At 37.5% G+C, this 22,305-nt stretch overlaps 1 protein-coding gene across 2 annotated transcripts in view; it reads right to left on the bottom strand.

Annotated features, from left to right (window-relative positions):
- Positions 1–22,305, bottom strand: part of LOC145692378 (MAP kinase-interacting serine/threonine-protein kinase 1-like) — a 56,480-nt gene that overhangs the window by 5,268 nt on the left and 28,907 nt on the right. For both annotated transcript variants that reach the window (XM_081767677.1, XM_081767679.1), the window contains exon 2: positions 7,098–7,509. In XM_081767677.1, the coding sequence (XP_081623803.1) occupies positions 7,098–7,326 (229 nt within the window). In that variant the 5' untranslated portion in view covers positions 7,327–7,509. The remainder of the gene's footprint in view (positions 1–7,097; positions 7,510–22,305) is intronic.

A 22,305-nucleotide genomic window follows, 5' to 3' on the forward strand; every position in this document is an offset into this window, starting at 1 on the left:
TAGAAGGATTCTAATTTATCTGATATAGGTGATACTGGTATTAAAATTACTTTACTATATAACTATAAATCAAGTGTCTTTGTGATCAAGTAACTAAATGCACACCCCTTGACCTACGGTGGGGTATCTGCTTTGAATAAACACTCGAGGAGTAGTTCGGATCGATCCTCTTAAGCAGATCTCAACTGATATGGTATCGATGCTGCAATGGGCGTTATTCTCCAACGAATAATAATAATCACGAAAAGTATCCAAAACAGATTAAATATATCTAAATGATTAAAGGGGAAGATTAGGTTTTATATATATGATTTTACTGTTAATGGGTGCAAACAGTTTATTGCAAGGAGTAGTGTTACAGTGATAACTAAAAGCAGGGGTGTAGCCAGCAGGTTTGTGTAGGGGGGGCCCGTCGTTTTTTAGGGGGGGCCAGCTACAATATACAAAGTAAAAAAAAGGGTTGCTGTTAATGTTTTGGGGGCCTGAAAGAAAGGAAAATTTTGGTTTTCTTCTGGAAAACTGAAAACACTATTTTAGCTTATTATTATTATTATTATTATTATTATTATTATTATTATTATTATTATTATTATTATTATCCATAAATTATATTCAAGATAGTTTTTATTATGCTTAATCAAGAACTACTGCCCGGGACCAAACGCTATACTTTTTTGCATAACTATAAAGGTAACCAAGAAAGTTCTGTCCCTTTTCGTGGAGGTGTGTGTTCAATTGGACCTCACACCGTGAGTTGAATGCGAGTGGAGATAAGGCGAACGTCAGTTGTTGGTGTGGGTATATCCAACATACTACCTGGTTGTGACAATTCAGACACACCGTGAACTTGCGTAAAGACAGAGGGAACATGGGACATCCACAGAGCGTCATAAGAGCATGTGTGCTGAACGAGTTCAAATGGAAGTCAAACGCCGCTGTAGCGGGACAGAAGATATGCCAGGCCTTTGGTGAGGGTGTCGTGACGACACGGACATTGCAGCGATGGTTCACCAAGTTTAAGAACGATGACGAAACACCCGGAAACACCACGTGCCAGAAGACCAACACATGTACAGAGAGGAACTGGGACTACAATTCAGTATGTGATGAAACCATTCGGTAGCACATCCATCAACTTGTGAAGCACTTCAATTTTGGTGGATGGGTCTCACATATTTTGACTCCGGGACAGAAGGCAACGCGGCAGTCGCCTGTCTTTATTTACTGTTTCGGAGACATTTCTGGACAGGGCGTTGACATGTGATAAAAAGTATGTCTTATACGAAGCTCCACGGCGCCGTCATCATTGGTTAGCTTACCTTGAACCGATTTCAAAACAGCCGAAACCAGCACTGTACCAGAATAAGGTCCTTCTGTGTGTTTGGTGCATCATGCATCGGGAACTGCTACCAACTGGTCAGAAATGAAAATGAAATTTTTGAGTTTTACGTCCCACGGTTATGCCGGTTAGGCTAAAGGAGACGGTGATGGTGAGTAATGAATGAAATGGTGGAATGAAGAAAGTGGGAGGAAACGGGAGAACCCCGAGAAAACCCACGCACACGGTGTTTGTCCACCACAAAGTTCATTTGGCGGGGGCTGGGATCGAACCCGGGACCCCAAGCACCAGAGGTGAACGCTCTACCACTGAGCCACCGCGGACCTGAGCTGGTCAGAGTATCAATGCAACTGTGTAGTGTCAGCAGTTGAGCTGTGCTCAACAAAAACTCAAAACTCTGGAGCCATCACTTCTGAATTGTAAATGTGTCCTCGTTTACAGGACAACGCTAAGTCCCACGTGGCTAGGATGACTCAGGGCACCATTTTCCGCCTTGGAGGGGAAACAATATTGCAACCACTATATTCCCCGGGTATTGCACCGTCCGATTATCACCTGTTCCACTTTTTGGACAATCACCTTAGAGGACGCCAGTTCAAATCCCTAGTAAAAGTCCAAAATGCACCTGATACTTTCTTCGTTTCACGGCCCACCAAGTTCTACCGCGATGGATTCCACGGTCTTCCAGAATGTTTTCAGAAGGTCGTCAATGCTGATGGGTACTATTTTTAAACTTCCAGGTTATGTGACATATCGATGTTCGAAGGTGGTGGGTGAAAAAGCAACAAAACTTTTCTTGGTTACCTTTATATTTAAATTTAAGACCTTGTATACACAACCTATCTACATAAGATTGATTTTTTTTTTTAATTTCACTTAATTTCTTTACGGTTTCCTAACCAAAATATTTATTTATTATTCGTGACTAAGAAAAACATAATTATTTTATTACACTGAGTAGAAATAAAAGAGAGAGCGAATGAAATTCAAATTGAATAAAATCATTGTTTCTCAAAAAATTTTCCATCCTCTATGTCTTTTAAGACACTTGTTAAAGCATATAAAAATAGTACCTTTGTTTTATGGCTGTATTTGTAGTACCTTGTTAAAATGTTTGTCTTCAAACTGTCAAATATAAATCGCAGTAAATTGTGTAATCTGCTGTCACAAAAAAGTATTGTATATTTCGATCGGTATAAGGAAGAAATACTATACTATTTTTCGATGGGTATGGAAAAAGCAATATTTCTCCATACTATTTTACCATAAATTATTAATTGTCAATAAACTTTGTTACTTTTAAATGAATGAAGCGAGATAATTTTACTATGATGTTTTAAAAGCTGGTCATTTGGGGGGGCCAGGAAACCATTTGGGGGGGCCCGGCCCCGATGGCCCCCCCCCTTGGCTACACCCCTGACTAAAAGCTGCGACGTCGAGATGCCTATATTCTAGTGTTGAGTATATGGGAGAGTTTATTGGTTACTATTCCTTAACAACGCAGTCAGTTGCGATTAACGGTCACTACATAAGCAAGGTAAAACACATTCGCAGCTCATGAAAAGATAAATTGGCCTGTTCACATGAAAAGAGGTTTTCAGCGTTTTAACACGCCTTTGGATTAATTTCAAGACACCAAGAATAGAATGTATCCAAAATGTAACCTCTATGAGCTAAATTTTATTGGTGTACCATACTTTACAATACTGTACCATACCTTACCATACATACGGTGTCTTTAAAAATCTCGGCATAAGACCCTTAATGTTGAAATTTTGGTGAAGATTGCTGAAAAAATATTTTTAAAAAATGCAAAGTGAATCTTAACTGTGTTATCTCCACCGTCTTTGTTTTTACAGTCCATCAATTTGTATGATTAAGTTTCCTTCTTTTTTTTTTTAACTAACTTAAAAAATCTCAGTTTGACCCTATATATATAATTTTAAGTGTGGGTAAGAATAGAACGCTTTTCAAAGAGAAGTGAGTGGCCAGGTATTTTTGAACAAGACAGTGCGTATGTGCAAGGATCTTCGTGATTATACCGAGTAGTGTTAGTCATATTTTGATGCAGTTTTGACTAATTGAATAAAGTATTTCCAAGAACCTATAAAGTTTTTACAATAATTTTGGATTTGAGTTTAGCGCTCCCTTCAACACTAATTCTATATGAGATGTGAACTACCGCTTAGCGTGGAATTCAAACCATATGAGCTTCCTTCAGGTCTCACACATACTAGACGCGCTGTCCTACGTTTAGTTTAGGTAATCATTTAAGCTACTAGGGTAACGAAAAAGTGGAAAAAATAAACAGAAGAAAAAACGACTAAAAAAGCACTAATAATAAGAAAATATTTTTTACAAAAATATTAACCAACTTCAAAAGAGCTCTAAAAATCAAATAATAATAATAATAATAATAATAATAATAATAATAATAATAATAATAATAATAATAATAATAATAATAATAATAATAATAATAATAATTCATTTCTATTATGTAGAAAAATATTTGAGTCGTGTACCAAACCAGACAAATTAGTAGTTCAGAAAAAACTACATTTCATATTAGACATTAACTTGTATGGTTTGGTACAGACTTCAAATTTTTTTTACTGACAATAGTAATTTTCTGACCTTTAGAGGAGCTTTGAACCCTGTTATAATAAATCAATATATATATATATATATATATATATATATATATATATATATATATATATATATATATATATAAAGTTTTTATTCCTTCAAATGAATTATCATTTTAATGATGTAATTTCACTGGTTGTTCTTCTAATCTAGTTAAATATCAAAATGACGTTCTATGTCACAAAATGTTTAATGCCAAAATGAAGTTTTATTATATATAGACCTAAATATAATATTAAATTTTCATTTACAGCAGGAGTCCTCTCCCCGCTGGCCTAGTGGTTTGCGCGTGCGCCTTTAGTGCATATTCCAGGTTCGATTTCCGGTGGGAGCACAAAAAAATACTTTTATTAATCACCCGTCTCCTTTACCCTAAAGGGCATAACCAGGAGAACATTAAACTAAAAAGAAAAATTCATTTAGAGCAGGGTCACTGTTTGTAGGATTAAGAGCTACTCGTCATTTCAGAACTTACTAGCAGTCTGCTGCTCACTAACTCTCTAGAGGACATCATAAAACAATGATCGAAACACATAGTATGACAGACCATCGCGAGCTATCTCTTACGACTTGTCGACGTTTTGGCCAATGCTGATTTATACCAGGGCAGCAAGAAAGTTCGTGCGCTTTTTAACCACTCCCGCGTCCATTTGACTGCTGCGGCAACATCGGTCGCCGTAGCATGAAAGTTTTGACTGTTTGGAAAAGCTTATTCATTGACGCATCAGCCACGGTGAATACAACAACGCATTTGTTAGTGTGGTGTGTAAAAATCGCTCGTGATCATGTCAGTGTCAAATGAAGTTCTTAGAGCTTGTTTGCTTTACGAGTTTAAATTGGGGACAAATGGTGCAGAAGCAGATAGAAAAATATATGTTGCGTTCGGAGAGGGTGTAATAAGTAAACGTGCAACACAAAAATGGTTCCAGACCTTTTCAACTGGTGACAAGACCTTGCAAGATAAGCCTCGCTCTGGGAGGCCTAAATCAGTGGGTATGGACTACCTGAAGGCCGCTATTGAAGATGATTCCAGTCAAACATGTGAGGAACTTGCTCACCGATTCGAGGTAAGCAGGGAAACCACTGGAAACTGGGTCAGTGGGCCCCTCACCAGCTGACTGCTACGAGCCAAGTTCTAAGACAATATCTGTTCATCTTTGTTGACGAGACACAAAATCTGTCAAATTTTGGACCGTATATTGACTTGTGACAAGAAGTGGGTCATGTATGACAATAAAAAACGGTCGTAACATTGGCTATCACCGAATGATCCGAAGCCTTTGACTGCTAAACCGAACATCCATTAATGCAAGGTTTTGCTCTGTGTTTGGTGGACTACAAACGGTATCGTGCACTACGGATTCTTGGAACGTGGTAAGACAATTACCAAAGATGTGTACTCATCACAACTGAGAACGGTAGCCACCAAACTGACCCAGATACAGCCAGCACTAGTGAACAGAAGAGGTGTGCTCTATCACCAGGACAACGCGCGCCCCCACACCGCAAAACAGACGCTGGAGGTAATCTCAGAACTTGGTTGGGAGCTTCTTTCACCCCAACCCTTTCGGATTACCATTTATTCTTGGCCATGGACAACTTTATGCGTGGCAGGCATTTCAAGACTGAACAAGACGACAAAAATGCAGTTGCTGAGTTTTTCGAGTCTCGGGAACAAATATTCTGCAAAACTGGCATTTACAAGCTTGTTGAGCGCTGGGAGAAGGTTGTAGAAGCAAATGGAAGCTATTTTGCCGAATAAATAAACCGTTAAAACCCTGTAATTGACAGTTTTCTTTCATAGTATAAAAGCGCACGAACTTTCTTGCTTCCCTGGTAGATATTTAAAAAATATTTAACAGAAATTAATTTTCACAAAGTAGCAGCTATCTTATGGAAATTAAGTTCTCTTTATCTGAAGAAAAGACCACTTAAACCAAACTGTTAAAATCCCTGTTAACTGCAAAGAAAATAAGAGAAACTTCCTCATATAAATCAATGAATAGTCAATATCCATACAGAATTTCGCTCGGTTATCTAAAAATTTCTACAATAAACTTCAATAGTTTCAATTATTTATTTGTTTATTTTTCATTGTATTTTCGAGTGAAGATTAGTAACGTTGAATAGAGTTTTCAGTTATACAGGGTCATAAAACATTCCCCAGAAAAGCAAAATCTAGACAGCAATTTTCATCGCTAAAAGCTATAGTAATATTGTCTGTTGTTTCTTTTCATTGGAAATTGATAATAATAATAATAATAATAATAATAATAATAATAATAATAATAATAATAATAATAATAATAATAATAATAATAATAATAATAATAATTCTTTCTTAATACTTAAATCTGAAAATACTGGTAGATACTTGAATAAAATGCTGATAATCAATATCGTTAATGTTAGTCTAATGCGGTGGTTGAATTATTCCTTGAATTTTCAAACTTAATTACCGGAAATATTTATCCATTTACTTTTTTAAAAAAATTTTTAACTTTATTTATTTATTTATTTATTTATTGTTACTACTAGGGGAAAAATGTTGAACACTACCATACGTGCTAGATAATTTAGCATCACTCTGCGAATGAAAACCTACACAACCAAATGGTATTTTATAGTGTTGTCTATTTCGTTTTAAAAATAGCTACAATAGACCTCTTATTTTCATTTCAATTGTTTCAAATAACGTAGACTGAAGCCAGGACAGTATAACAAGTGATGTATCTAATTATTATTTTATCATTTCCTATAAGTATCCTTTCGTAGCTAAGTGCTTAACACCCATGATTCGGATTCGGATTCTACTTTCAGCAATAGGTCCCATTTTATATCTAGCCACGGTGATGAAAAGTGATGTTAAATTTCGATTAATCAATTAATTTGTATATACATTTTAAGAAATTATTATTTTTGAGAGAAATCAACTGGTTACAAGTGATTATACTGCATTTATACAAATCTTGAATAAAATTCCCAATCATATGCTACAACTGTCTTGGTTTCAGTCTAGTCAAGCTCAACTGGTAACAATGCACTATCTATTTTAAAACAACTAATATAATAATAGCAATTTTTATATAGAGATAGAAATTCTTACCAAAATTTGATAAAATATCTTGATGGAGCGAATGAACTGAATCAGTCCTAGATGTGGTCCCATTGCTGTGTGCGATCGCAACTGATGACTTAGTATAAAAACTTCCTGTAGAAGTTGTATAATGGTGACAACCATATTTTCTAATGTTCCAATTGGTATTGTGCACTGAGACTAATTCAGTAGGAACATTTCCTTTTGAGGAAGGATCTATTTCAGAAGACACGGTCATGGCGATATTTTAGAACCGTTAGCCTATTTTAAGCGTTTGATTGGATTAAGCATAGTTCATACGTAATCTTGAATAAATATCCCGGAAATGCTTTATTTTTAAAGCCATAACAATTTAATAGTATGATCTGTCACATTTGTTCAAATAGTTGACAAAATGGCAGATGCTTCAGCTGCAAAGTACCTGAAAGAAGCAAAGCAAATTATTAATCAATCTTTTAAACATTCATGTAAAAATGAGTTAATAGTTAAAATTATAATTTTCATTGACCTATTTATTATTTTTATGTATTAAAAAAAGGGAGGGGGAAATAAATTACAATAATACGATAGATTTCCAAGTGTGGGAAAAGTCAGGGAATTTCATTATGAGTGAGGGGAAAATCTTTAGCCAAAAAAAAAAAAGACAAGATTGGGAGTATTGTTAATGATTTAGTAGCTGGTCCCTCGTATCATCCAATACCATTAATCTTCTAGTCACAGTGTATAATGAAAACCTTTTGTACATACTTGTTAGTATCAAGTTAGTACTTGTTGTAAGTTAGTATCAAAACATGGAGCTTGTTTCTTGAACGTGTAATCCCAATCCAAAATATTGCGTATCAAAAAGAAAATTAAGTTCCATAATAATAATAATAATAAAAAAAAAGTAATGTTGTCATAGAGCCTAATTCTTCAGCCAATGTAAGTTATCGATCTTATCAAGTTTTTTGAATTAAGTTTTCTTATTCTGAAACTATTTGAAGAACTTGGTCAACTGGTACAACGGATTATATATTACCTTGGATGAAGAATTTGGCCCTATTGACAAGGTAACTAGTTGGACAAGTTCTTCAAATAATTTCACAATGAAGAAATTTATTTCAAGAACTTGATAGAATCGAGATCATAATTTACCTCGGATGAAGAATTTGGTTGTATTGATAACAAAACGTGACTTTTATGTATTAGTTTGGAACTTGCCTTTCTTCTTGAAACGGAGTGAGTTTTGAATAGAGATATCAGTACTTTTTGTAGACTCAACTTGACTAGTTGCTGCACACCATATAGCCTACTTCAGTATACAGTAAATAGTTTAAGAAAAGATAAGATTCCAGAAAACGAATACCGCATTCAAGATCATTAAATACCCTGTAATTTGATACCTCACATTATTTTTTGTAAACTTTTTCAAATTTTAGCACCATTTCTTCAAGATGGCGGCCTGAATGACCTGATTTTGTACAGTAATAATTACCGAACAGGGGAAGTGCAAGCAAGGAAATAAGTATTGTTTGAATGGGCGTGGCCTAGAGTTTCAGAAAATCGCCGTTAGATGTCAGTCAATGCGTCTTCTGTTTGCAGTCAGTCAGAAGTAAGATGGCATCCGCTCAACACAAGGCGTTTTGTACGCTGCAGTTTGCAAAGACTGAGTCAGTGATTTCGGTCCAGCGTACTTTTCGTCGGCGTTTTGGCACTGATCTGCCTGCACCAAAAACAATCGAATGTATCGCCAATTTGAAGAGAGGATGCTTGTGCAAAGGTAAGAATCCAGGTCGGTCTCACACTTCCGATGAAATGCTGGAAATAATTCGACAAACGTTTGAGCGGAGTCCACGAAAGTCTCCTCGCCGCACATGCAGAGAATTGGTAATGCATCATACGACTGTCTAGCGAGTGTTGAGGCGTTGTTTGGTCTATAAACCATACAGACTGCAATTAGTGCAAAATCTTCGGATTGGTGATAAAAGGAAACGGGTTGACTTCTGCAATGCTCTGCTAGAGGGCATGCAAGACGATACATTTTACCTCAGTTAATTTTCAATGATGAAGCAACATGCTGAGAAAGAGAATCCCCCAGAAGGGGGGCTAAAGGGGGTTACTGGGGGTAACTCAAAAATTTTAAATAGCAACCCCCATCGTGTGGTACCTCGCTGGAAAAGTAATCGCGTATAGAGACCAGATCGTGTCCAGAACAAACTCTAAAGTCTAACGTAGATCTAGTTCGGAACGAATGCACAATACACATACCACACAACTAACACTATAACAGTATTGCAAATACAAAACATGCAAATTGAACTGAAACCGATAGAAAAGAGAGTGCCATAATATTGAAAAATTTAAACCCTCCGAGGCTCGAACCCCGGACCGCACGTGTACTGAACCAACACTTTACCATTGCGCTACTGTCGAACTGCTAATCTTACGGACGAGGAGATGTAGTTCATGACGACGAGTTGCCCGTGGTGCCGCTTTGGTGTTGGACACACGTACTTTAGCAAAGCTACTCTGTTTACTCGTGCACCACTATCAGATGTGCTTTTCCGACCAACAGTGCGCTACATTACAATCCGGAACAGTAGGTCTGAAGGACGTAGACGTGTGTTTGTGCTGGTGCGTTTGACCATCCTACATTGCATACATAATGTGGTCTCTTGAACAGAGAATTGAAATTGTGTTACTCTTTGGTGCTACGAATCGTTCGTACAGTGCAACAGCACGGTTGTTCAATGAACAAAATGTGCGCAACCCAATTAGTGTTTCTTCTGTACTAAAAAAACTAACTAACTAACTCTATGGCCCATGGAACCCGGAGGTTCAATGCCGCGTTCACAAAAGCTCTCCACTGACTTCTATCCTTAGCTAACTGTATCCAGTTTCTACTTTGTATTCCTATCTCTGCGAGATCCATCTTAATATTGTCCTCCCATCTGCGCCTAGGTCTTCCTAATGGTCGTTTTCCGATTGGTCTTCCAGTCAAGACTGAAAGCGTTTCTACTTTTTTCATTCTAGCTGCATGACCCGCCCACCTAAGCCTCCTAGACTTCACGACCCTGACAATGTTGGGTAAACCATATAAATTATGTAGTTCCTCGTTATGAAGTTTCCGCTATTCCCCATTCCCGTTCCTCTTGGGTCCGAATATTCGTCTCAGGATCTTGTTCTCAAATACTTTCAGTCTATGCTCTTCCCTCAGAGTAAGTGTCCATGTTTCACAGCCATACAAAACAACAGGCATGATTACCGTTTTGTATATTTTAAGCTTCAAATTTCTCGACAGAATTCGCGACGACAAGAGATTTTGAACCGCGTAGTAGCACGAATTCCCTGCTTTTAGTCGACGATTTTCCTCTGTTAATATTGATCCTAGATATTTGAAACTATCCACTTTATCAAAAGTATTATTTAATTTTTTAACGCATCCATAATTTGCTGTATGCCGGTCCCGACGCACTTCCATGTATTTAGTTTTATCTGCATTTACTTCTAAACCCATGTCCCTGCAAACGTTTAATAAGATCTCTGCATTTCTTTCTATTGTTCTCCTATCATCACCTATTAAATTTACATCATCAGCATATGCTATAACCTGGTGAATACCGTTCAACTCTAGGCCCTGGTTGCTATCTTCGATTTTCCTTATAGCGTATTCCAGAACGAAGTTAAATAATAATGGCGACAACGCATCTTCTTGTTTCAGGCCATTCCCGACGTGAAAGCTCGTGGACAAAAATTTTCCTACCTGGACTTTACTTTGGGATTCATTTAAACATCTTAATTAATCTAATTAGCTTTCTCGGTATTCCAAGTTCTGTAAGAACGTTGTATAATGTTTCTCTCATAACCGAGTCGTACGCCTTTCTAAAATCAATAAATAGTTGATGTACCGGGGTATTGTATTCCCACTTTTTTTCGAGTATTTGGCGAATGGTAAATATTTGGTCGATAGTTGATCGATTTCGTCTAAATCCGCATTGATAATCTCCAATAATTTCATCTGCGTATGGGGTCAGTCTTGCTAATAGAATATTTGAAAGGATTTTATAGGATGTTGACAGAAGAGAAATGCCTCGATAATTATTACAGTCAGTTTTGTCGCCTTTCTTGTGAATTGGAACAATGATTGATTCTTTCCACTCTTGTGGCAATTCTTCCTTGTTCCAGATAAGGAGAATGAGTTTGTGTATCTTGTTCCACAATTTTTCGCCTCCAGCTAAAATTAACTCAGCAGGAATTTCATCTACACCCGGAGATTTGTGTTTCTTTAAATTCTTTATAGCAGTTTCTACTTCTATTCGGTTGGGTTCTGGAATATACGGTTCTGCGGTGTGTATCTCCTTTTCTCCACGCACAGTAGTTTTCGGTTGCGTGTTAAGCAAATCGTCAAAGAAATCTTTCCATCTATTTAAGATGCTATCCGTGTCAGTGAGAACTGTACCGTCAGATTTCTTTAATATATAAGCACGAGGTTGATAGCCTTTCTTAAATTCGTTGATTCCCTTATACATGTCCCGGATGTTTTTATTTTTACTATTATCTTCACGTTCCTTAATTTTAGCTCTCAGAAAATCGCGTTTCTTTGTTCTAAAAGTTTTGGAAGTTTCCCGCCTGATATCTGCGAAATTTTGTGTAGTTATTTCATTCGGATTTTGTAGCCACCGTAATTTTGCCTGTTTTCTATTCTCTGCTAGTTTTATGCATTCCTGGTCGAACCATGGTTTGTTCCTACGTATTTCCGTGTGTCCCAATTTTTCTTTTGCTGAAATTTTAATGCTATCTCTAATTTCAATCCAGGTATCCTCAACACTAGTGTACTCCGAATTTTCTAAGGCCGAGAATCTATTCGAGACTTCAATCTGGTATTTCTCTCTTACCTGGCTCTCTTCTAATTTATTTAAATTGAATCTCTCCGTTTTCGGACAATGAATATTACCTTTATTCAACGATAACCTCTGTCGTATTATCGCTGCTACCAGGTAGTGGTCAGTGTCACAATCAGCCCCTCTAAACGACCGGACATCAATTATGCTAGATTGCCTTCTTCTATCTACTAAAACGTGATCAATTTGATTATGTGTTTTCCCGTCTGGTGATGTCCAAGTGTATTTATGAATGTCGCGATGTGGGAATTTTGTACTCTCCACGATTAAGTTTTTGGATGTTGCAAAATTCACGAGTCTAACACCGTTGTCATTACTTTCCTTATGCAGACTTTCGTTCCCTATAATCGGTTTGAAAATATCCTCTCGTCCTACCTTCGCATTGAAATCCCCTAGTAGAATTTTCATATGGTATCACGGGAGTTGGTCAAATATCCGTTCCACTTCTTCGTAAAAACTGTCTTTTATATCGTCATCCTTATCTTCAGTTGGGACATGTACATTTAAAACAATAATATCACACCACCGTCCCTTAAGAGTAATAAAAGAAAGTCTGTCAGTGACAAATTCAACCCGTTTAATTGCTGGTAATATACGTTTATGAACGAAAAACCCTGTTCCTAACTGGTGATTTTTATTTCCTTCCCCGTAAAAGAACGTAAAATTTCCGGAATTCTCAGATCCGTTTCCTTCCCACCTAACTTCCTGAACTCCTACTACGTCCATCCTGTATTTCTCGAACTCACTCGTTACGGATTTTAACGCGCCTGCCCTATAAAGACTCCTAATATTCCATGTTCCAAATCTCATGTCCATTTTCTTTTGCTGAGGTCGTGCCAAGTTAACAGTCCTTGTCCAAGGCTTTTGTGAATATTTCTGAACAAGTGCTTTTTTTTTTTTTTTTTTTTTACAGGATGAGGTTGTTAGCCCTACCCAAACCCCCAAGCTGGAGGACCACTCCTAGTCGGCTGTCCGCGACTGCTTATTCAATATATTCGCAGCTAACCTCTATATCTAGAGGCCTTCTCCTCGATCCGCAACCTGAGGACGCGCCATGCCGTGGTGACAGGAACCCAGTTTCTTCTGTACGCCATTTATTAATCAAATTCTTTACGACAGGCAGTGTGACCAATGCCCCAAAGCCTCGAAACCCTAGTGTTGCTACGGAAGAAACACAGATACAAGTGTTGGCGGAGCTGAATGTGCATCCTCAATAGTCCATAACAACTGTGGCTCAAACGTGTGGTGTGTCACGCACAACGACATACAGAATCTTAAAAAACATACCTTCCATCCATACAAACTACATATGGTCCAGGAGTTAAGTGAACATGATCCCGATATGCGTATCGAGTTTTGTGAGCAGATGTGTGAGGCATTGGCACGTGGGACCATTGTGCTGACAAACGTGTGTTTCAGCGATGAGAGTACGTTCTACTTGAATGGCAAGGTCAACAGGCATAAGTGCCGATATTAGTGTGACACAAACCCTCATGTATTTCGTGAAGGCAACACTCAACACCCAGAGTCGCTGAATGTCTGGGCGGGTATCTTACGTAATCACATAATCGGGCCCCTCTTCATCGATGGAATATTAACGGGTGAGAAGTACCTGGCGCTGCTGCAAGACTTTATTGCACCGTTGATTGTCGAGGCAATGGAAGAGAATCCGCAAGAATTTGGAGAGATTCCGCCCGTTTTTCAGCATGACGGCTGTCCTGCCCATTTTCACCGCCTTGTACGTGACTATTTAGATAGTTTCCGCGACGATGGATTGGTCGTCGTGGCTCCATTGAATGGCCAGCCCGTTCGCCAGACCTTGCTCCACCCGACTTTTTTCTCTGGTTATTTGAAGACTATAGTGTTCCGCACGCAGCCGAACAGCATTGCGGAGTTGCGCCAACGCATAGTTGATGCCTGTCATTCTATACCGGTAATGACTTTTACCCGTGTTCGAGAGGAGTTCGTCCAACGTTTACATTACTGCCAGGAAGTGGGCGGTGCACACTTCGAGCATCTACTGCATTAATGAGGTATGTTCCAAATCATACTATGTTACTCTCTGCTTACAGGTTTGCAATGTTTCTTCGATCATAGTTTACGGATGGCAGGCATGTTGGCTACGGACATGCAATCAACATGCATTTTCTAGAACAGGTAAATACATGTGATACCTTTCAAACGAGGTACCACACGATGGGGGCTGCTATTTAAAATTTTTGAGTTACCCCCAGTAACCCCCTTTAGCCCCCCTTGTGGGGTATTCTCCTTCTCAGCATAATGTTGCCTTTTATGTCCCTTGAAGGTTCCAAAAGGTTTCATGTTTCTATCTGCCTTCGTTTCTTCAGGAGGTGGACCTTAGTGTTATTCGTGGAACGCACTGTATATATATGTCTACACTATGTGATCTACACTATGTGATCAAAAGTATCCGGACACCCCCAAAAACATACGTTTTTCATATTACGTGCATTGTGCTGCCATCTACTGCCAGGTACTCATTAGCGACCTTAGTAGTCATTAGACATCGTAAGAAAGCAGAATGGGGCGCTCCGCGGAACTCACGGACTTCGAACATGGTCAGGTGATTGGGTGTCACTTGTGTCAGAAGTCTGTACGCGGGATTTCCACACTCCTAAACATCCCTAGGTCCACTGTGTCTGATGTGATAGTGAAGTGGAAGTGTGAAGGGACACGTATACCTACAGCACAAAAGCGTACAGGCCGACCTCGTATGTTGACTGACAGAGACCGCCGATAGTTGAAGAGGGTCGTAAAGTGTAGGGCCTAATAGGCAGACATCGATCCAGACCACTACACAGGAATTCCAAACTTCATCAGGATCCACTCCAAGTACTATGACAGTTAGGCGTGAGGTGAGAAAACTTGGATTTCATGGTCGAGCAGCTGCTCATATGTAAGCCACACATCACGCAGGTAAATGCCAAATGACGCCTTGCTTGGTGTAATGAGCATAAACACTGGACGATTGAACAGTGGAAAATCGTTGTGTGGAGTGACGAATCAAGGTACACAATGTGGCGATCCGATGGCAGGGTGTGGACATGGCGAATGCTCGGTGAACGTCATCTGTGAGCGTGTGTAGTGCCAACAGTAAAATTCCAAAGTGGTGGTGTTATGGTGTGGTCGTGTTTTTTTCTTTTTGTTTGGAGGGGGCTTGCACCCCTTGTTGTTTTGCCTGGCACTCTCACAGCGCAGGCCTACATTGATGTTTTAAGCACCTTCTTGCTTCCCACTGTTGAAGAGCAATTCTGGGATGGCGGTGGCATCTTTCAACACGATCGAGCATCTGTTCATACTGCACGGCGTGTGGCGGAGTGGTTACACGACCATAACATTCCTGTATTGGACTGGCCTGCACAGAGTCCTGATTTGAATCATATAGAACACCTTTGGGATATTTTGGAACGCCGACTTCGTGCCAGACCTCACTGACCTACATCGATACCTCTCCTCAGTTCAGCATTCCGTGAAGAATGGCTGTCATTCCCCAAGAAACCTTCCAGCACCTGATTGAAAGTATGCCTGCAAGAGTGGAAGCTGTTATCAATGCTAAGGGTGGGCCAACACCATATTGAATTCCAGCAGTACCGATGGAGGGCGCCACGAACTTGTAAGCCATTTTCAGCTAGCTGTCCGGATACTTTTGATCACATAGATGGACGATAATAACCGTGGCATGAGAAAAGTGAGAAAAAACGGGAGAACAGAAAGTGTAATTTAATAACTTTCTGTTATTTACAAACTAATACATATTTTTTTTTAAAAAAAAAAAGTGGTTAATAAGGAGCCAAGACAACATGATAAGTCATCAAATACCGTTGAATTCATTTTTCTAGTCGCTGCCTTAACCTAGATTTTTGGGTAATTCATATTTTGGCCACAATGTAATTTCTATGGATAGCAACACTGAAAATCTTTCGATTCATATTTTGGGTATAGAATAACATTATTTATTATTGAGATAAGTGACATTTCACTATCTCTTTCACTTAACGAAAAACGGACAAAAGAAAAATGGTTAGCTTTTGAATCATTTTTTGTAGTCTGCCCCCTTAACACCACATTTTTTTTTTTTTTTTTGTTTTGTTTGATTTTTGTTCTTTGTTTTTACAAGCATTTAGGGAACGAATGAATAGCCTTGAATTACGTTTTTAATTGATTTACCACTGAAATGTTACTGTGAAAGCAAACTTGAAGCCACAGACAAATATGTAGGGTTGAATGTTACACTTGTAATTCAAAATTATAAAGTAAGTAGAGAATAGTCAATCGTCAAGTCAGATAGGCAGGGACGTACGCAGAGGGTAGGTCCTAGGGGGTCCGAACCCCTTCCCCCAAAAATCCCGATTTTTCTGTAAATTTAGTCTAATTTTAGGGATAATTTCATAAATGTTAATATAATTTATCTTGATAATCGAATTTGGATCCCACGAAATAAATTTTTGCGTATCTCCCTACATGTAGTGTACTTTAAGTCGGACAACACTCACGGGAGGTCTTCAATCCCCGTTAGACTTGCAAAACTTCATGCATACGAGGAAGTTTTCTAGTGGGTATATGGTTTGCAAACGCGTCTTTGGATTCGATTCCCGATTTGGAATACGTGTAATTCAGAGTCTACGCTAAACAGTCTTGGTGCTGAAAATGAATGGTGGAATGAATTACTCATTTGCTTTAGAACAATCTACATTGAATGCATAGCTATTTGTTTCAATGCACTATGGAAATATGATAATGTGTCTATTTTAGAAGTAAATAAATAAACATACAATAAACTAAGCTAATTATCTTTTCATTACTACTTAGTTTTTGTATCCGTTTCAAATTACACTCTTAAACATGTATGTTAATGGGTGTGTAACAGAATTATTTTCACTGTTACAGAGGGGCACAGCGGCTAAGTGATGGAGCACTCATCTGGCTGGTTCTCGCCCACATGATTTTGTGTTGTTCAACATCGTGTCCGTGGGCTTTCTCCGGCTTCTCTCATATTCTCATTCCACTAATTATTTCATAATTCACTTTAATTTTCATCCATCATCTTTAGCTTAAAGGGCACTACCATGGTACGTAAAACTAGAATTTTTAGTTCATTTACAGAATCGACTGAGAAAATTAAATTGAAGAAATATTTTAATAATATATAAATTATTAATATATCCTAACAAAACTATATATATGAGTATAAATCGTTTAAATCATTTCAAACACCTTGTAGTTATTTGAACAACGTATAGAATCAGTGCCGGATTTAGCTCGAGGCCTAGCCCCTTCCCCCCAGTTTTTTTTTTTTTTTTTTGTGTGTGTGTGTGTGTGTGACAAAAATAATTGAAGCTATTATTTATATATTTTTGGAAGTTTATAGCAAGCGTTGCCTTTCATTCTTTATTGCATTCTTTTAAACATTAGATGTAGTTTCATTTGCAATTTTTCTGTTATAAAATGTATAAAACAATACTTGAGTTCCACAATGTCAACGTCCAACCTAGTGATAATATCCATAGGGAGAGAGTTAAGTTGAAAACTTCTGCAGGGCCAACGAAAAATTGTAAAGGCATGATATGCCTATCATAGTCTGGGTTCTGGCTGCCCTCCCTTAGTTTTTACCTTTTATATCCGCCACAAAATCGCTTCATCCACTTTTGAGAACAATCCACTGTCAGCAGTACTCGATTTTTTCCGAGAAAAATTACTTATGCCAAATGGTCCCCTTATAGGCCTACGACCTACCTCATGTATAACATGGGTGAAAGAGACATTTATAGTGAGTTTGTATCATTGCCATTACATTTGCGAAACGTTTTTCTTTTGTTTTGAAAAGTGTGTGTTTGTGTCAGTTTTTTAACCCCTTGAAAGAAATCCTACGGGCGTCCCTGACTCTGTCGGTATTCTGTTTGCCAACTATAATTAAATATTCAACGAACTTAAGAAGTTCGTTACTGAATTCTCTATGTGGTGTCCCGACAAAACGTACCAGCGACAAAACGTACCACTTGAATTTTCGCGACAAAACGTACCACTTTTGACGACCTGTCATAAATGACAACCTGTCATGGATTAATTAAAGCATTTCTGATGTTTATTCCACGACAAAACGTACCACTTATATAAATTACAACCTGTATTGGACTAATTAAAACATTTCGGATATTTAATCCGCGACAAAACGTACCACTTTAAGCTTTTTTTTTTTTTTCAGCGTGTTCACAGATTATTTTCCAGATCGAACAAACTTCTCTTAAAGATTGTGTACGTGCCAAACGTAACATTAAACACGTTTATCAGCGAGTAAGAGAACACGAGTCTTCCAAAATACATTAGACCAATGTGGGTTCTTACATATCTAACAAAAGAGAACATAATGTTAAGAAACTATTTCCTCATGAACAGGTAAAACAACGGCAGTATAAGGTTGAGAAGAACAGACAGGTAATGTATCGAGTTGTCAAAGTGCAGAAAGTGCAGAAGCAAATTTGATCTTCCGCTTAAAAGTAATTTAGATAAGGTCACCGAGAAAAGACATATACGAGGAAGTAAGCAGGATAGTGGTCGCATAACTTTTACTAAAACGGTGAATTATGTTTTGAATGCTATCAACACACTTATCAGAGAATATATTTCGAAAGAAGTCTCTCAAGCTTCAATATTTTCTGTTCTATTAGACACTACTCAAGATATAGTAGTTTCAGGCCAGTGCTTTGTTGTTTTACGGTATGTTGTTAAAATGGTTGTTGCCATTGTAAAATGCATATCTACCACAGGCCAGTGTCCTTGCGGTTTACTGCTGGAAATTCTGCAGAAGTTGAACCTTGATATTAAGAAGTGTATTGGAAATTCAACCGATGGCTCAAGTAACATGCAAGGACAATATTCGGATTTTTTCAATTCACCTATGACCAGTTACACGTGTGATTCAGTTGATTTTGAGTTTAACGGCCCTTTTAGCAGCGAGGCTATATGAGACGGGACATACTGATTTACGGAAAATCCGAAGCACATGAGCTCCCGCCAGGAATCGAGCCCAGGTCTCCCACGACAAAGGCGCATACGCTAACCACTTAACCACTAAGAAATTCAGTTACACGTGTGGTGTTACGCTCATATACTCAATCATGTCATATGTGATCTGACAAAAAATTGCATTGATTCTGTGTCATTGTTCTGCTGAATGATTGTGCGATATTTATGCGTGAGTCTTATCAGCGAATGGACATTTGGAAGATCAAATGTTAACAAAGGCGTCTTACAGTTATTGCGAAAACAAGATGGTAGAAAACACTGTTGTTCAGAAAAAGTTTGGTCATTTTTCGAACCCAGGAAGTACTTTGTATATAGAATTGACCATAATAATTAAGAAAATTGCTTCTACAGAAAATATCAAACCAAAAGCTAGGTGTAAAGCGAAAGGATATATAAAAGATCTTCTCAAGTTCAAAACAACCCGGACAACACAAATGTTCCTTAAGATATTTCAAGTGACGACCTTTCTGTGAAACTATCTCTAAATAGAGGGTGCTGCTAGTGTAGTCCTATCGGATGATGCAGACTACTTTGTTCCAAGTGAAAGAGTAGAGAGATGATTTTGAATCCGTTAAGAATGCAGCATTAAGCTTTGCAGAATGGGCCAATAACAAATTTGAAGACTTAGAACGTGATTTCTTTTTTTTTTTTTCTATTCACCTCTTTTTTTCTATTCGACAATTCGCCTTCAGAGATGGACAAAGATGTTCCTGTGAATATGAAGATGAAGCTGCTTCTATCCAATGACCAGGTACTGCATCGAAGCATTCAACACAATATTGGACATGGTAGTTTCGAGTATTTCTTCAAGATTCAAGAAGCAATGTACTTTATGGATTATTTGAACCCTAGACACTTCAACCAAGTAACAGAACTTCCAGACGTGCCTTTCGATAAACTTACATATTTTCTAAAAAACTTCAGTAAATAAGTTTCCAAGGATATAAATGTATTCTCTTGGACTTTTGAAGGATGTGGATATCCTTGAAAGTCAGTCTTTGATGATGAGCACAACCAAGAAAAAATGACGGTGCTGATGGTGCAAGTGATTCAGAATTAGGAGGAAATACATTTGTTTACAAGGAAAGCGAATGCAAAACGTGTTGCAAAATTATCCAATGTGCTGCTTTTTAATTTTGTAGAATTGTAAATTTTGCAGTAATACTTATCCAGATTTCCAGCATACAAATTTTTATTGACTTTGCCCGTAACTCAGGTAACATGTGAAAGGAATTTTTCAAAACTGAAATAAACTGAAATACATTAAAAATAGGCTAACGAGTACCATGTCTCAGGAACATTTGAAAACATTTATGTTGATGTCTATTGAAAAAGATTTATTAAAAATATTTCGAATGCAAAAGTGATAGATACAGTAACATCAAAAACTAGTACACTAAAACATCTGCTAATTTTGTAATATAGTATACGTTCTCCTTGAACTTCATATAATATTTTGAATAATTCAGATATACTGATGAAAGAATATCAGGTTTTAATTGTCAATTGTTAATACTATTGACTTACTGTAGAAAGAAAACTGTGCAACTTGATTTGTGACATTGAGATGCTGGTGGCCCTTGTGGGAGAAAGCGCCCGCGCCCCTCTAATAATATCTATTCGTCCCTGGTCCAAAGCCTGGATAAAGTGTGATGGAAATCAGCAAATATTCAAATATTGCATATGCAAGATTCTTGCTGGTCTTGGTGTTGCGAGAATCTTGCAGGTGTGGTGTTAGTCTTAGCCTTAGTCGTAGTCTTGGTCTTGCATGGATACTTTTCTCACCACCAATCTGTTCAACTTTTAACCTTATTTTGGCCGATATATATATATATATATATATATATATATATATATATATATATATATATATATATATATATATATATATATACTTATATGCTGTCCTATCAAGTGGTACGTTTTGTCGCCTGTCATTATTTGATGGCTGATTGGAAGACTCTTCGCAAGTAGCCCTCCAGTCAAGTGGTACGTTTTGTCACTTGTCATTATTTAAAGTGTTTTTAGAAAACCCTTCACAAGCATCCCTCAGGGTAAGTGGTACGTTTTGTCGCGTATTCTCTCTATGTATTTCTCTCTGTATATATATATATATATATATATATATATATATATATATATATATATGTGTGTGTGTGTGTGTGTGTGTGTGTGTAAGTAAAACTGTTAGCAAGATGAGCGCCATGAGAGCCATACAAGACGGTCCTCCGGAATTCGTGAAAAGACAATTTAACAGTAAGTTGTAAGTGTTTCCGTTGTGTAGTTAGTGTAAATAAACATTTATCCATTTATCTCAATTAAGTTGTTTTTTGTGGACATTTATTCATCAACAGACAGAAACACATGGAACTCAATTACTGCTGCAAAATGGCGAGGCACACAAAGTAAGAGAGTTCGTTGTCTTTAGGTTGTTTACTAAAAATGAAAAAAAAATTGGGGGGTGAGCTAAGCGACCTCCATTCCATAACGAATAAAGTGCATTTTCTCTTCTAGTGTTTCTATTATTTTAATAACTTGTGGCTTCAATGCTGAAAAGGTCGCTAAATTCCAAACAAATAAACGAGGAGCTTGCTTACTGATGAGGAGGAGTGAGGAGAACACAACTTAAGTCATTATTAATGATTTTCGACTTTTGTGTCCCAAATCAGAATTTTTGAAACATGTTTCATTAACAGAAACTATAGTAATATCAGTTTTCATTTCTTCAGTAAAATTACGCACACATACACAAAGACTTAAGTGGCATTTGATTGAAAACAAGCTCCTCAAATATAGCATTTCTATTGGTAAAATAATGGAAATTCTATGAACACACTATAATGAATGTTTCTCAAGACATTGAATACCGGTATTTCTAGGTACAAGTCAGGAGTGAACAGCTCACAAAGGAGGGAGACGTATTTAACGCAAAGTATGTAAATTGACAGAGGCAGTGCTGAAGCACTAAAAATTTCACAAGATATTTGCTATTTAATGAACATATTTGATTGGCGTAAAAGACGTATATGGCAATAGAGAGGAATTTTTCAAACTTAACAATGTAAAACGAATGCAATAATAGTTCCATTAAAATATAAAGGTAGCACTACTGTTGTATTGTGTACAAACATTTTATGCTATTTTCTTGATATTTTTTAGATAAATCTTGCATTAACATGTATGGATGTACCGTAAGTACTTAAAAGAAACCAGCCTATTGCGAAAAGGAACAGAGAAAGAATTAAGAAAAACAACGGCTAAGAATAGCATACAAGAATTTTAGGAATGATCAA

This window comes from Thermobia domestica, chromosome 1 (assembly GCF_964235325.1).
Source record: "Thermobia domestica chromosome 1, izTheDome1.hap1.1, whole genome shotgun sequence".
Lineage (NCBI taxonomy): Eukaryota > Metazoa > Arthropoda > Insecta > Zygentoma > Lepismatidae > Thermobia > Thermobia domestica.